At 45.4% G+C, this 16,398-nt stretch overlaps 1 protein-coding gene across 1 annotated transcript in view; it reads right to left on the bottom strand.

The window, feature by feature from the left end:
- The window catches only part of USP22 (ubiquitin specific peptidase 22), a 200,609-nt gene extending 191,578 nt beyond the window's left edge, over positions 1 to 9,031 (bottom strand). The window contains exon 1 of the mRNA XM_075069166.1: positions 8,818 to 9,031. Coding sequence (XP_074925267.1) covers positions 8,818 to 8,943 — 126 coding nt within the window. The 5' untranslated portion in view covers positions 8,944 to 9,031. The remainder of the gene's footprint in view (positions 1 to 8,817) is intronic.
- Positions 9,032 to 16,398: the final 7,367 nt, after the last annotated feature.

Here is a 16,398-nt window from a genome sequence, read left to right on the forward strand (position 1 = left end):
AGGAAGAACACTGGTCAGGTTTAAGTTCTCTCGATGTCTCAGTGTACTTGATATACTTTTCAGAAATTGTTCCTCTGGAAGGAAGTCTCTTCCTGCTTGAGAGTCCAGAATTGCCCAAGAGAGAATTCCTTATGTAGAAAGTAACTTTTTTCAATGTATTCTGAGTCCCAGCTCTCAAACAGGAAGCATGTAAGTCACTGGTGGACAGACTTTTTTGTGGAGATCCCTTCACAATTCAGTTATTTAAATAAGGTATGTATATCCCATGCCATTTTAGCTTCATGGACAACACCACTAGGCACTTTATAAATACCCATGCGGCAGCAGAAAGGCTGAAGGGAAGGACTCTGTATAACAATGGTTGCAAACTCCCCCCTCCCCTGCCATACAGAATGTGAAGTATTTCCAATATGAAGGCCTGACAGCTATCTGGAAATACATATCCTGTAAATCAAGAGAGGTGAACCAATCTTGCGTGAAGAGGGAGGAAATGTGAACCTTCTGAAAGAGTTTCACTTTCTTGGATCTCAGATGGTATCAAAGCCTCCATTCTTCTTTGTAATCAAAGTACAGTATCTAGAACAGAATCCCCTTGGAACTTCTTCTATGGCTCCCGCTTCCCAGAGTGGGCAAAGCTCTGTTCTTAGGAGGGTTCTCATGAGAGGGGTCTGTGAATAGGGAGGGGAAATGAGTGGTGTCAGATTGTATGGAATAAACTCTGTACTGTTTCTAGGATCCATTTGTTTGTGACAGTGGTACTCCAGTTGTTGTAAGAGAGAAAAATTGATCCTGAACTAGGGGGAGATAAATAGCTTAAGTCTCATGTCAAACTTGTGGTCTAAAGTTTGAGCAGAAGATGAGAATGTGGTCTGTCTGTCCTTTGCACAGAGATTCAAGCTTTTTCTCCTCTGCTGCAGCTGAACAAGAGGTTGCTGGTTTTGATATTGACACAACATAAGCACCAACCGTCTCCTTTATGGTTGATAAATTCCTAGCAACTTACCTATTGATCTAGCGTCCATCTTCTCTAGGATTTCATGCACCCTTGCCCTTAAACTAGCACCTTCATATTTGCTCTAGTTTCAGGAGGAAGACCAGATGCTAAGCCATGCATGTCATCTTAGTGATGGCTGAAGCTTCTGCTCTTGTTGCAGTAATTGATAAATCAAATGACGTTCTTAGTGTTCATCTACTAGTTATGCTTCTGCTACTAAGGCTCTAGCCAATTTCCTTTGCTCTTCAGGCAGGTTCTTAAATAAAGCCATTTTATCCTAGAGATGATACTAATACCTAGACATTACAACCTAGTAATTTTGAAATGCTAATGTCTAAGGAGGCAGAGGAGAATCTTTGCTCAGAGTGAGCATATTTTTGTCCTCTCAGTCAGACTGTGCAAAATGTACTTAGTCTCCTTTTGTCCTCTGAACTGCAGCAACCACCGGAGAGTTGAAAGTAGGTGTGTGGGAAAAATCCCTCGTATGACAGGCTTTAACAGTTACATATCTTCTTTAAAATGGCCTGGTTAGACTTGGCTGGTTTAGAAGAGTTGTTGAAAACAGAGATCATACAGTGATCTTACTGTTAGAAGAGAAACCCAGTCTATTAAACACCAGATTAGATATCTCCTGACATAGACAGGATCGCTCATGTCACAGCTTCCACTTTAAAATGAATGGTATCTTCAGAAGAGGAAGATGCCGTTGAAACTCCTACAATAGAAGACCTCTGACTATCAGGCTCCAGATCAGTGTCCTGGTATTCAATTGCTCCCCATCAGTTCTTCCTATGAGTGCTGCTGCTGCTTCTTCTTTATATCCTGGTGATGCAGACCGATCTCGGAGCACTGTACCCAGTGTATGAGACTTCCCCCGACTTCTAGGAGGGGACTGAACAAATTCATCCTTGCAGGGATCTATGTCCACATAACATCTAGACAAGGGAGGGAAGTATACCAGGTTCCTTATCTTCGTACCGAATAAAGTGAGGTTATTGTCTGTTTATATGAACAGTGCGTAGTGCTTGTTCTAGTTCCCACTCTTTACAGTGATGGGAACAGAGGTTCTAAATTAACCTGTCATCATTAGTTTAATACCAGACTGTGGATCTGATCTCAGATCTGAGGCAGTAAGTAGGGGAAAGCTAGTGGTGGCTTTGGCATCCCTAAAACAGAAAAGGGGAAAACAAACTTCCTGGTGAGCCTGTAGGAGTTGTAAGAAGACAGAGTGAAAGGTCTGGGGAAATCTGAATCTGCTCCATGATCTTGTCTTTCCACCCCTGAAAAAGCTAGAGCAGTAAGTGGCCCTGAGGCTTTTCTTTTATTCCCTTTAACACTCTGACCATGGGATGTATAGATCTGCATAACCTCCACCTCAGATTCTAAGTGCAAATGGAAGAGATATACCTGGACAAATATTGTTAGAGATACCAATGACATTGTGTCAGAACCAACACCCAGAGCCATTTTGCTTGTTACATTAGGGGAATGACCCTTCTTTAAGTATTTGCCCTGTGGCTTAACCTTTGGCCTAGGTTCCAAGGGTATCTTTGGAACTGACCTCAAGGAATCGACAGAAACCCAGAACTGTGCTTGGCCCTGCTAATAGGAGCAGTACTTTGTACCATACTCTTCCTTGGAATGGGACGAGTCTGATCCCAAAGGATGCTCCCATTAGGATTGCCTCTGTTAGCAGAGCCAGACACCTGTAGGGATCCATTGTATCTGGAACTAGGATCTGATGGCTCAGGAACCCTCAGTACCAGAGGTTTTGCATTCACTTCAGGAACAGAGGATGGAAATTTTAGAGAGATCTTGTGTTTTTTATTCCTTGAGGAGCAAGGGTCCAATCCAAGCCTCAGTCTAATTCATGGATCTACTGGTTACAGAACTGGAGCTTTGGCCTCCTGAAGTAGTACAGCTTGGAGCCAGTTCTGATGCTCTTTGTGAGCTCTTGGGGAGAAAGTGCCAAATACCGCACACTGCAAAGGAGAGAGAGTCCTTTCCCAAAGCAAGCTAGACGCCTCATTTGGGCATCCAATCCAGGAAATACAGCAGGACAATACACCTACCTTGAAGCCTGGCCTCTTTGCCTTTGTATCAGCCGTAGCATCTGTAAACCTGCACTGAAGTGCAATCTTGAGGAGGCTTGGGAAGAGAGGAACTGCAGAGGAACCAGTCACTAGAAGCAGGAGAAGGGACTGCAGCACTGGGATGAGGGGGGTAAAATGGGACCCAGCTGGGGCCACTTCCCCCTAGAATTCAGAACTAGACAGGGACAGGGACAGGGACAGGGACACACACACACACTTTAGAGGCACTACGACCTGTCCTGCCTCCACCATGCAGCTTTGGGTGGAAACCTGCAGAGAGGAAGCCGGCCGCAGATACTCCAGCCAGCACGAACAGTCAAACCAGAGACTTTTAGACATTCAGAGAGCTTTCTACAGTTGACTGGACTTTTTCTGCCCAGCACTGATTGCTCCAGTCTTCCCCTTCCCTGACTCTTCATTCCATACCAACCCTGTCCTCCTCACATACATTCCAAACTCTCTTCAGCTAGTTAATCCCTCCTTAAGTAAACTTACCCCCCAAAATCATGGCACTCACATGATGTTTGTGTCCATCATGCTGTTCACTATATTATACCCAAGGCTATGATTTTGTCACAGAGGTCGCAGAAGTCAGAGAATCTGTGACTTCCAAAGACCTCCATGACTTCAGCCCCGATGTCTGGGATCTGCAGGGTCCCACCACCTCCCACAGTGACAGGGAGCTGAGTTACCCCCGCTGTCTGAGGCAGTGGGCCCCCAAGCACCGAGCCACCACGTGCAGTAGGGGTACCCCGCAGCTCCATGGCCGCTGCAGCAAGGCAGGGGGACCACCTCACAGATCTGAGCCCCCAGCCACCATGCAGCTGCCCCGCCCCTTCCCATTTTATCATGGATGTTTTTAGTAAAAGTCATGGACAGGTCACAGGCAATAAAGAAAAATTCATGGAAGCCTGTGGCCTGTCCCTGACTTTTACTAAAAAAATCCATGACAAAATCTTAAGCCTTAGTTATACCCCTTCCCCCACATTGTGTCTATGTCCATCTAGATTGTAAGTTCTTCCATTTACTACTCTGTTTGTACAATGCCTAGCACAATGCTGCGCCATTCTTGGTTGGCCCCTAAGAACTATTGTAATAAAAAAAAAAGTTTATTCATGTTTAAGAAAATAAGATAGAATCTTACAATAATCCTGAAACTTCCATGGAGCTGAGTCTTCAGAGAGGATCCTGGTCCATCTGCTGCTGCATCTGGAAAGAACTGAGGTGGCTTGAACACCCATTCCCATAGCGCCTCTCTCTCTAGTGTTCAGGAACGGTGAAGTGAGGAGCAGTGAGTGTGCTACTCAACACTCCATCCTCAGAGCTATGCTGCCGGAGCATGCCATGAGTTGGAATGTGCAGACGCCACTCAAAGAAGGAGGATTAAATAGAAACTGAGTTGAATTGTGAACTGAAGTATCTACAACTGAGAACATACAGCTTTTATCTGCCAGTACATGCATAATAATTGGTTCATTCCCTAACCATAACCTTAGAGAGAAAAATGTCACTGCAGTCTTAAATACACAGGAGTTAATACTCTGGGAGAGATTAAAGAGAAATTATCTGGATTAGAGATACAGGGCCTGGAAACCTTTCCCAGGTGGGACATATGTGTCATCAACAGTGCCTGACCCGACGGCCAGTTATGCTTTGACTGATCAGCATAAGTGTGAAACAATCATGCATTAGAGTACAAATAGGACCCTATGTACAACATGACTGTGGCCAAGCAAACAGCTACAAGCTTAATTTTTATTACACAGTATTTGCCTAAAGAATAGAGGTAGTCCACACCAAGCCTTGCAGGATGGGGGCAGGGGGGAGGATGTTTACCTGCAAAGTCCAGCAGTCCTGTCCAACCAGAGCTAGGATCCAGCTGTTCCTTGAGTTCAGAAGGCCCCTACTTAGCACACTAACTGCTCAAACCACAAAAATCAAAGCATATGATTATGATGAACTGACTGAGGGCAAAAATCCAACCCCCACTCAAGAGGGATTCTCAGCACTGCAGAAAGATTTGCTTACCTGAAGCTAAAGCTTCAGGCAGGGCTTTAAGTGTTTGCCTCCCTCATAGACATGGAATTTAAAGCTCCAAGAAACATCACTGAAGTTTCAACTTATGTTACATAAAAGTGAAATGCCTAAATGATGAATATGAGACTGGACAAAAAATAGATTGGTCTGTTCCCATTTGTTTCTAGTCAGTTACTTTGTTTTTCATCCACTAACACAAAGTTAGATTTGGGGAGCAGATAACAGATTGTGTCCTTTTAAAGGACCTACGTAGAGGCCTAATTATAAATATTTTCAGGTCTAAATATATTGGGTGAAAATCCAGGCCCCACTGACTTCAACAGGGTCAGGATTTCACCCACTATCCCCCTGTGAGTGAAAAGTCACTTGGCCATATATTTGTTTATGATCTATCTATCTAACAATGGTTTGACAGAAGCTTGTATGCCTTTCAAGCTAAACTAATCTGCTGTTTTTTCATCCACAGAACCCTAGCTCAAGTCTGATTTTCAAGACATCTTAAACTACTACTGGACAGTGATCATCACACCCTGTTTAGTCAAGAATTACCAATACAGATGTCCAGGACCCAAGCATATACAAACACAGAATCCTCTCTCATTTCTCATTAAGATCCTGATTGAAGACAAGTGTAAAGACCTAGTTCACACGTTCAGTCACACTCACCACAGCTTCACAAAGACACTTTCCTTTGGATTTTCTCCTCACCTTTAATTTGCATTCTTCAAACCCTTGCCAGCCAGGTCTGCTCTCCAGTGGAGTTTTGCCACCAGCATAGCTAAACTGATTCATTTAGACCAGTGCAAACCCCTAACTCAGAAATGGTACACTGGTGTACACTGTGATTTGCACCAATTCATCTCCCTCAGAGTAATCTTACACCAATGTACCCTGTCTATACTAGTCATCTGTACTGGTGCAAATGCATGTTAGTTATGCTAGCGGCTAAAAAAAACCAGTGTAGACAAAAGCCACAAAAATATTTGAGGAGTCTGTACACAAGGGGCCCTACACCAAGACTGATCAGTTATAACTGTATGTGTAATAGCCATTGCTTGTTTCTGATTAAAAACAATCAGGAAATATACTCAGATTCTTTAAAAAGCTACCTCTTTAAAATTCAATCTGTTCTATTTAATATTCTGTAAATGTAGAGTGTATTGGATTAAGAGTTTAAGACCATATAAGCATATTTGTAAAAGAAATAAGAGTAAAGACTGGAAACAAATGGCAAAAGGCAAGCAGCGCTGAAATGGTCTTTTAAAACATAATGCAGCACGCAGTATAAGTAACCTAGTAAAGCAGCAGAAATGGACAGTTTCTGCCCCCTGTAGTTTCTACTGCTATCTGGATTTTTAAGACAACACTCAAAAAGTAAAGATAGCGTCCAAGAAATCTAAAGAATGATAGACTGATGATCACTGGATAACCAACCATGCAAGACAATTTTCATGGTAGGTTCTTATGACCAAGAGAGGGTTTATTCAATGAATCTTCATATTAATATAAAACTTGACTGTGATTTTGCATGATTTCTACAGCAATAAATGACGAAGATTGTGATTGAAATTCTTTCTGCTGAAAACTCAGTGACATAATTTGAGAAAACCAAGGTCCAGTTTTTCTGAAGTCATTCTTCTATCCACCTCTCCATATTGATCAGGATTCAGACATAGAGCTCTCATCCATGGAGGGGCACATTCTTAACATCAAAGCTATGCCACATTCATAGCAACATACCAATATGGAATTATTTTCCAATTGCTAGAATGCTCATTCAAAATTAGTTTAATTATTGTTAAAATAATTTCTATGTGAAGAGGCAGGAACTATTCATGTTCTTAATCAAAACAAATTTTTCACTCCAGCAGTAAGACTCACTAACTGATACTGGTCAGTCTTTCTACCTCACATTTGACTTTTGTCTTTCAAGATATACTAGACATAACTATCATGAATGTATGTTTTCATTTAAGCCATTATACACATATAAAAAGTCATGTTTTGGCCTATTTTCCTCCCTTTAACACAAAATTATTGCAGGGTACGAAGAAGTTTGTTACTAAAGCATTAGGGTACATTCAATGACAAGAGGAGCATAAATATTCAAATATGCCTGTAGCTAGATTTAATACTGCTTGAACATTAGATAACTAAATAGTTTTATTAAATATATAAGTGTGGTTAAGTGTCCCATTTGCTGTCCCTTTTGGAAAGAACATTTTATAAGCTGGACAGGACACAAGTTGCACAGTCCTTTTATAAGCCTTTTTAATATATCTAATTTCTGAATGTTGTCTTTCATTCTCTCTCTATTTTTATGAGTGATCTGAATAACTGAATGAAAAGAAGTTATGATCACAAGACAGGTAATTGATTGCTTCAATAAGAACAAGCTTTAATCCTTCAGTTGCTGTTGCAGTCTCTTTTTCAATCATTAACGTGATCACTGAAAGAAATCTGCAAAGTCACTAGCTTACTCTGAGGAAGGAAATCTATGAACAGTTAACAGATCAATCTTGCAGAAACATATCTGCCTACATGACCAATTTTTAAAATATCTGTTAAGTAGTAATTGACTTGTTTTACACAAATGTTCCTGCCAGTCTTCTCCAATATATTCATTATGCAATTTGTGCAGTACATTCTCTATACATGTGAAAGAGCAAAGTACCCTCACTCTTGCTGTGTATAAAATACTGATTCAATTCTTTCCCCCATACACACTTTTTCCTCACACCAAACTAGGAATCATCTCCTGATTCTGTTAGCAGTGAATGCATTTGATCATTAAAAAGTCATTCCACAGACATACAAATCTGCAGACATATTTCCAGTCAGTGTGTCTTTAAGCCTTTTCTAAGTACACATTAGGTGCAAGCGTGATTTGCAAGCTCCTCTCTCCTTTCCCACTGTTCCATAAATTTGAGGCTTGTCCTGCATCTGTCTCTGTATCCCATGCTTCCCAAACGCTAGACTATCTGCTTAAGTGCCTATGCAGTAGCTACATTTAATAATTTACCAGTGGGTGACACACTGGATTAAAGATCCACTTCTCCCTTTCAGCTTCCTTATCCCAGCCTGTCACTTACTGTACAAGCCCCTGATCGGAAGCAGCCTATTCACTGCAGGAGGCTGCCTCCCAGTGCCCAGAGCTCGGCTGCAGGCCGGCCATGCCCATCTGCCCCGGGCGCTCTCCCTCCCCTGCAGACAAGCAATGCAGTTGCCTGATTCCGGGAAACCCTCACTCTCCCCAGCACCTGGGAGGCGGCGGCGGCGCGTGGCCCAGCCTCCCACCTCTGGATGGGAGAGGAAAGCCCTTGCGGCAGCCTCCCCTACCAGCCCAGCCCAACTCCTCCGTCCAGGGCAGGTGTTTGAGGGGATCCCCTGCTTCCCCGTCCGTGCTCAGTGAGGGGCTGAACGGCGCTTCCTCCTGCCCGCAAGACCCCGATCGTCCCTTCGCCCCGCGGCGCGGCAGCCCCCTCCCCGCTATAGGAGACCGCAGACACCCCGCTCCCGCCGCATAGGAGAGCAAGGCGGGCCCTGGGGGGGGGGGTAGGCATGGGGGGAGCCGCCCCCCGGGATCGGGGCCCGGGGTCCACTGGGTTGGGCGGAGCGGGGTGTGGCCCTGCCACCCCCCCTCCCGCGGGCTGAGGCGGAGGGACGCGCGCCGCCCCCCTCCCAGCCCGGTACCTTGCGCTTCCTGGTCTCGGCCGAGCCGCTCCACACGAAGCACTGGTAGATCGCCCGCAGGTTCTGCTTCCAGTTCTCCACCTTGAAGCCGGTCACATGGCAGCACCCGGCGGCCGGCGGACTCATGTCCGACCCCCCCTCATCAATCCGCCCGCAGACGGGCCGGGCCGGCGGGCAGCGAGCCGGCCCCTTCCCCCTCGCAGCCGCACGGACACGGGACGGGGCCGCCGCTCTGCTGCGCCATTCTTGGTTGGCCCCTAAGAACTATTGTAATAAAAAAAAAAGTTTATTCATGTTTAAGAAAATAAGATAGAATCTTACCAGCGGGGCGCGGGGCGCTCGCCCGAGGGCCGGGCTCCCCCCGGCTCCGAACAAAGCGCGGCGGCCGGGCGGCAGCGCACAAAGATGGGGCTGGCAGTGGCGAGGAGGAGGCGGCGGCGGCCGCTGCCGCCCCCAGAGTGGCCGCCGCTGCCGCTAACTCATGGAGGCCGCTGGGAGGCGGTGGGGCTCGGGGAGACCCTGGCGGCGGAGGTGCTGCCGGGAGGGGGAGGGGGCTCGTCCGCCGCCGCAGCTCCCCCAGCCGGCCGCCCGCTCGGCTTCTGTCTCTTTAAATCGTCCCCCCTCCCCCCGCAGCGCCTAATGGCCCTATCTGCGAACTCAACCTAGCCCGCCAGGCCCGGAGTGGGACAGACCAACAGGGAAGGGACAGGGGGCGGTGTCGGCCTGCCGCTCTGCCCCGCCACCATTGGGGCGGTAGCCTGGGGAAGGAGCGCGACCGTTGGTCGGACGCCTGTCACTCCATACCTGAGTTTCGCCTCCTCCGGCGTCTCATTGGCGCGTCGTCCTATCCAACATGACCCCGCGGGAGAAGGCGGGCACTGACAAAATGATGGACAACGTAAATAAACCAATGAGGAGACGAAGACGGGACCTGTGTTGCAATCAGCGCTGCCAGATTGGCCGCAAGTCTCCCGTGGCGAGGCAGAGATCTAAAGGGATTGGCTGAACGGAGTGTCAGGGTGGAGCCGCCCACAGCATCAGGCTGCGTTGCGGGGCAGAGCTGCTGTCATATCCGCTTATCCCTGCAGCTTCTCTGTTACCCCAGTGATTTCCTGAAAGGGGGGAGGGGGTAGAGGATGGGCGCTGGAGCTACTCCCCCCTTTCTCCTGCGGGGCAGGATACATCCCCCCCCACAGGCCATAGAGCTGCTCTGCCCCACGGCACTAGCCACAGAGCCAGCCACAGAGCTGTTCTGCCTCATGGCACCCGCCACAGGCCACAAAGCCGCTCTGCCCTCCCACAGGCCCACGGCACCCACCACAGAGCCACAGAGCTAATCTGCCTCATAGCACCTGCCACCGGCCACAGAGCCGCTCTGCCCCGCCACAGGCCCATGGCACCCACTAAGGGCCACAGAGCCTCTCTGCCCTGCCGCAGGCGCATGGCACCCACCACAGACCATAGAGCCACTCTGCCCCTCCATGGGCCCACGGCACCTGCCAAAGGCCCCAGAGCTGCTCTGCCTCACCACGGGGCCTGTCACAGAGCCACTCTGCCCCACCACGGGCCCACGGCAGCCACCACGGGCCACAGAGCCACTCTGCCCCACCATGGGCCGAGAGCACCCGCCACAGAGCAGCTCTGCTCTGCCACGGGTCCATGGCGTCTGCCACTGGTCAAGAGCCGTTTTTCCCTGCCACAGTACCCACCAGAGCACCCACCACGAGCCACAGAGCCACTCTGCACTGCCACAATGCCCACTACAGGCTATAGAGCTGCTCTGCCCTGCCTCTAGCCCAAGATGCCCTCCACACCCAGTTAGCGTGTTGCTTGTGGCATTGGCCTACGGATAGGCCCAAGTTGGCAGTCTATGGCTCCACACCAACTGAATAATTCAGAGCACATGCAGATGAAGAGGGCTCTCTCATGCCAGGGTTTCCCTCCTATAACCATACAACACAACTATTTAAATACAGCCCCTGGTTCATTAACCTCCCCTGGCCACAAGGAGCACCATGCATTATACACTCTGAAATCAGAGTTAGGCTGTAGCTTTTTTCACATAAGCTGCAAGTCTATGTATGCATGCACATTAGGAATTCAAGTATCTTGATATTCAGGGGAAACCAAAATGAGTTCAAATATTTTAGAATTTGTGTTTGTTTTCAGCCTCTAAGAAACATTTGTAGAACCTAATACAATGAGATCTCATCATTTTATGGCACTGATATGCTAAACTCTTACCATAGCATACCATGATATGATCAGTTCTGGTATTACTTCAGCCTCATCCTCTAAATGAATACATAAGGAAATGACAAGCGAGTGAAAAAACATGAAAATATTTGAATCTAAACACAGCTCTTATAGACTGTATTTGCCACACACTACACAGTTAATGTACTTACAGAGTTACGTAACAGTGGAGGGAGACAATGGGCATAGATAAGAAGGGGAAAACGACAGGCTTTTGGCAGAGATTTGTAGAGATAGAGGTAGAGAGATTCTGGAGGCTGTTTCAGACAGCAGGTGCTGCAGAGGATATCGCTCTTGCACTAGCAATGGGAAGATTGTCGAATAAGAAAGGTAGTGCTAAAGCACTTGGTTTGCCAATCTTTTTCAGTTCATGCTATTATTTAAACACTTTCTGTAGGGATCCCAAACATTAAATGCAGCTGAAACTGCTGTATCAAGGCTTTTTAATACATAAAGCACTGTGAGGCTTAATTCTGCTCTCCAGGCCTGTGGGTTCAGCTCTCATTGAAGTCAAAGAGAATTGTTACTGCATATCACACAGCAGAATTTTGTCTCATGTTATCTAGAGTTGCCACTATTTGAAAAAAGAAAAAGGGATACTTAGTTGCTGTTGTATGAAAATTATTGCAAATTATTTAATAAGCTATTTGCAAATAATATGTATATTTCCATAAATTTCCATTTTAAAATAATTGTGGGATTTAATACTTGTGAAATGCATTGTGTTGACAGCCCCAGTGAATGAAGTTCTCTGTTTATCTACAGGTCTCCAGCAGAGAAAATTTCCCACACTCTGCCCTGCCACTGTGCCCATGATCTCGGGGTAACTTCCTGTAGGGATAATAGGAGCAGTTCAGTCTTCATGGCTCATGCAGTTCTTAGCCTCTCTGCTGAAATTCCACAAAGCCAAAGGGCAGCTGAGGATGATGCCCAGTCCTTTCCTTGACCCCATATAATAATTATCACTAGAAGGCCATCACTGTGGGAGTCCAGGCTATGCTTTTTAAAATAATAATAACAGCAAATAGTGCTGCTGCACATGCTTCCCCCACAATGCCCTCCATCCCTAACATAATGTTTGCTTCTGTCTTATGCAAACACAATGCTTTCAGTCATAGTTGCTTGAGTGGTACACCTCTTCCACCACCCACTCACTCACTCACACCAGAACTCCCATGAGTCATAGCTAGTTTCCTAGGCCCCAATCCTGCAATGACAGCTGTGTGCGCAGTCCTCTGCGACTGTGTGGCACCCTGTTGACTTCAATGAAAAAACTAATTTGATAGTCTCAATGTTAACCCATTTTACTGTATCACAAAACTACCATATAGTTTGCTAAAACATCGCTCATTCTCTGCAGTCTGATAAGGTCACTTATGGATGTAAGGAACAGCAAGAGGGAACCAGTATACTGACTTCATCATGTGTGAACTAAAATAAAAACCAACTCTTTCAGATATGGCAAAGATGCCCCAGTGTTAATTCCACAAAAAGGACCAGGGAGAAAAAACTACAAACTCACTAATGGTCCGATCCTGCTCCTATAAAATCAGTGACAAAATTCCCATTGACTTCAGTGGGAGCTGAATTGTGCCTTAAACACATTGACTATTGTATGTTTCTCTTACCATCACAAAACAACACAAAACCAAAGAAATGTCTCACATTTCATGTTCAGGCATGCTGTTTAATAAGCATACTATCTTGATCTGAACAGCAAATCTGTAACAGACATATTTGAAAGAGACATCTCACCTAAGAAATGTCAAACACAGTTATTTAAAATAACCTTGATCTTAAGATCTATAAATCCTTAGCAATGAAAAACCAACAGAAAATATACTATACATTTATTAATCAAGCAACTAGCAACTGCCTCAAAGGATAATTTAAGCAAGCTATGATGGCACTCAGATATCATCTGTTAAAATTCAAGAAGGAAATAAATGATAAAACTGAGTTCTCTTGGATGTTTCTCATCCAGCTACAAAAGAGCCATCAAAGAATTTTATCAATTAGTTTTAATTTAGAAGCCAATCTTTAAACTTCCAGTGGTCTCTCTCTCTCTCTCTCTGACAATGTGCCTGTTCTCCAGAGCCTTGAACTAGCTAGTTATCTATCCCTAGTTCCCATCACTGTAAATCAAACCAGTACATTAACTCTGATCATTTATGGGGAAACAAATACATGTTGTAGAAGCACATTCACTGGCAGAACTTACAACATGTGACATTATTTCATCGGTACCTGTGCCTCTCATCTGTCATCATGTGGTGTCAGCCTACTGACTGCAATAAACAGTTCCCTCCTCCCTTCAGTAGGTGCTGCAAAAGGAATAGTGGATTTTGTATGCTGGTATAACTTGCACATCAATAATTAATAATTAATTTGCCAAATAGTATATCAGCTGCATTTAGCAAGCCAAAAACTTTTGGCAGATATCTGTGTTATTCAAATTGGAACATTTTCAGCACTGCTGATTTTGGGTGCTGAATGCAAGACACACCCTGCCCAGTCTTTGTTGGTACTGACAACGCCCATGAGGTCAATGGGAGTTGAGGGTACTCATCATCTCTGAAAGGCAGACCTGAAGAATTTTAAGTCAGATGCCCAAAAACTGAGACACTGAAAATTAGTGAACACTTTTGAAAATGATGGCCTTTGTTTTCAAGTTTTAAGTCCCCTGAAATTCTTTCTGGCACGTTATTTCCTCTGCAGTGACCTCCTCCACAGAGAACAGAGCCAACCACCACCAGCTGTAATAATCTGGTGTGGTACTGAGCTACTAAGTCATAGAAATCACAATAAGAATCTGTCCCAACATTATGTATAAGGACAACTCCTCAGGCTTGTTGAGATCAAGTGCTTCCTCAAAGAGTGCTGCCAAAGCTTGAACAAAGATCTAGAAGAAGGGATCAGTGATCCATCAAGTTGTTAGTCCCTATGCTTTCTATCTTGAGAACACATCAGAAACTTTGCAGTGAAGTATACAAGTTTCTCATTCTACTAATATCTTTCAGTTGTTACAACCCACACAACGAAGGTGGCATAACACAGCTAAATGGCAGTCAAAACAAAATGAGAGTAGAAAATGGTGATATATTTTTGTCATGTAGTAATTGTCAAATCACAACCTCCTTGCTTATATACAAGAGTTTACAAGCTTGCTCTAGTTTAAGTTACTCTTGGGCATAACTTAGGAACATTTCTAGACCGTAACCTTTTTGGTGCAGCAGACAAATTGAGAAAAGATTTGCCTCTGGGGGCAGGAAGCGGCACCAGTCACACTTGGGTCTGTCGGAGGAATTTTTATGTTGAAAGCACTGAAGATTATGTAAATTGGTGCTTGCCCCTGAATTATGGTGGAATATAAATGTTGATAGTAACTGAGCATACTGCAAACATGCAGCAACTTTGCCTCTAGAGAGCCACCAGTGTTACGTGATATCTCAGCTGGGAAGAAGCAAAATTCTTCCATATGGAAGAGAAAAGCAACTGAATCCTTCCATTCATGCCATCCCAGGGGGCAGACTCCTGGGCTTTACAGAACATGAAGTGGGCAAGTCTCATTTTATTCCCTAGACATGCTTTCCCGCTGAGTGTTTGCACAATTTTCCTACACAAAAAGGATATACTGTTTTAATTTTTCTCAGGTGAAAATTAACCGTTTCCCTTGGAGGCTCCTAGACATTTGAACAGCATCAAGGTTTTTGCTAGGACTCTTGACTGAAAACCTTAACTGAGGTTGAGAACAGTGTGCAGTAAAGCCTGCATTTGGTCTTTTAGGCTCCATCTGCAAGATGCTGAGCAGTCTGGTCCCAGGATTGAGTTCAACGGGGCTACCAATGGACTTGTGCAATTTGCTGGCTTGAGGCTAGTGTGCTCAGCGTCTTGCACGAGTCTTTTGCATGCCACTACAGGATGGTAGGACTGAGACAATGAAGCTGTTAGGTTTGTTAGGTACACATTGTCATAAAGCAATGTTACGGAAGATTACTCTTCTCCCTGTGCCAGGGTGCTGCTAGTGGAGGCAACTGAGCAGAAGCACCTTCAGTGTAAATTGGAGGGAGCCAATAATAGGACATTCTCCAGTGACAGGTCCCAGACTTCGGAATTCGCGCTCCCTTTGGTTCTCCAGGACCTGGATTTGTTATGCACCCAGAAACACTGCAATGACCATCTCTTTTCCTAGGCTTCAGGGAACAGGGTAGGCTAAGTCAGAGCCAGAGCTAGGCATAAGCAGACTAACTGCTTAGGGCCCTGAGTAGCTCAAGGGCCCCCCCTCCTCACTTTTTATTATAAGAACTGGCCTGTTTTAGTATTGTGGTGGGGAGGGAATATTCCTGCTTAGGGTTCCCAATGGACTAGCACTGTCATTGAGGGGTGAGGTTGCTTTATGTTATTATCATCCTATTAGATGATGGAAATGTATTTATTGTGCTTTGTGTTGGGTATTCTAATTCATTGGACAGTCACTCAGATCACCGGATGGGGGACTAGAGATAAATCTAAATAAATAAGCAAGTATTTGCAGTAATTGGGCTATGCACGTATCATCATAGGCATAAACAGCCTCCTTCCACAGCTAGGGCGAAAACAAGACATTATCATGGATTCATATGACAAAATGTGATTAGATAGCAGCCTGTATTCTATCGAAAGCACCTTATATCCTATGCCTCTAGGTCACACACAGTTCAGACAGCAATGAGCAGGCAGAATGAGCAGGTGAACAAGCCAAATACTGCAAAGCCTGAGATCCCCTGGAAGGAATAAAGGATAACCAGACCTGGCCCAGGAGGTCTGCAAAGCCTGCTGCTGTGGTCCCCACTTCTGATTTGGGAGATTGAGGAATGTAGGAGCTAACAACAACTGTTATTTTTCAGTTGTTTTAAATAAAAACAAAATCCCTAATTCTTTTCTGTTGGGGAGATGTCCATCAAACTATAAGCCAATAGAACCCCATTGCTAGGGTTGAATATTAATCTCTGAATTTTCACTAAGGATCGAGTTCCTGATCCCCAACCGTCCACGAAAACCATGGCCTAAGGGGCTCCTCTACTTTTGGGAGGACCCCAGATGAATTCGTGGCCATTGGGGCATTGCTGATGGCATGCCTTCCAAGGTGGCTGCTTGCAATTGAGCTGACTCTGATGAGCAACCAGTTTGACTTCCGGCTACCAGGAGTGACAGCTCAATAGCTCAAAAGCATGAGACTAAATAGAGGACTGAGAGCAAAGATTTTGCATTCTAATCTCAACTCTGACATTGACTCCCTCTGTGGCCTTTAGCAAGTCACTTCACATCTCTTGCCTCAGATTTCCC

The sequence above is a fragment of the Chelonoidis abingdonii genome, chromosome 9 (assembly GCF_003597395.2).
Source record: "Chelonoidis abingdonii isolate Lonesome George chromosome 9, CheloAbing_2.0, whole genome shotgun sequence".
Classification (NCBI taxonomy): Eukaryota; Metazoa; Chordata; order Testudines; family Testudinidae; genus Chelonoidis; species Chelonoidis abingdonii.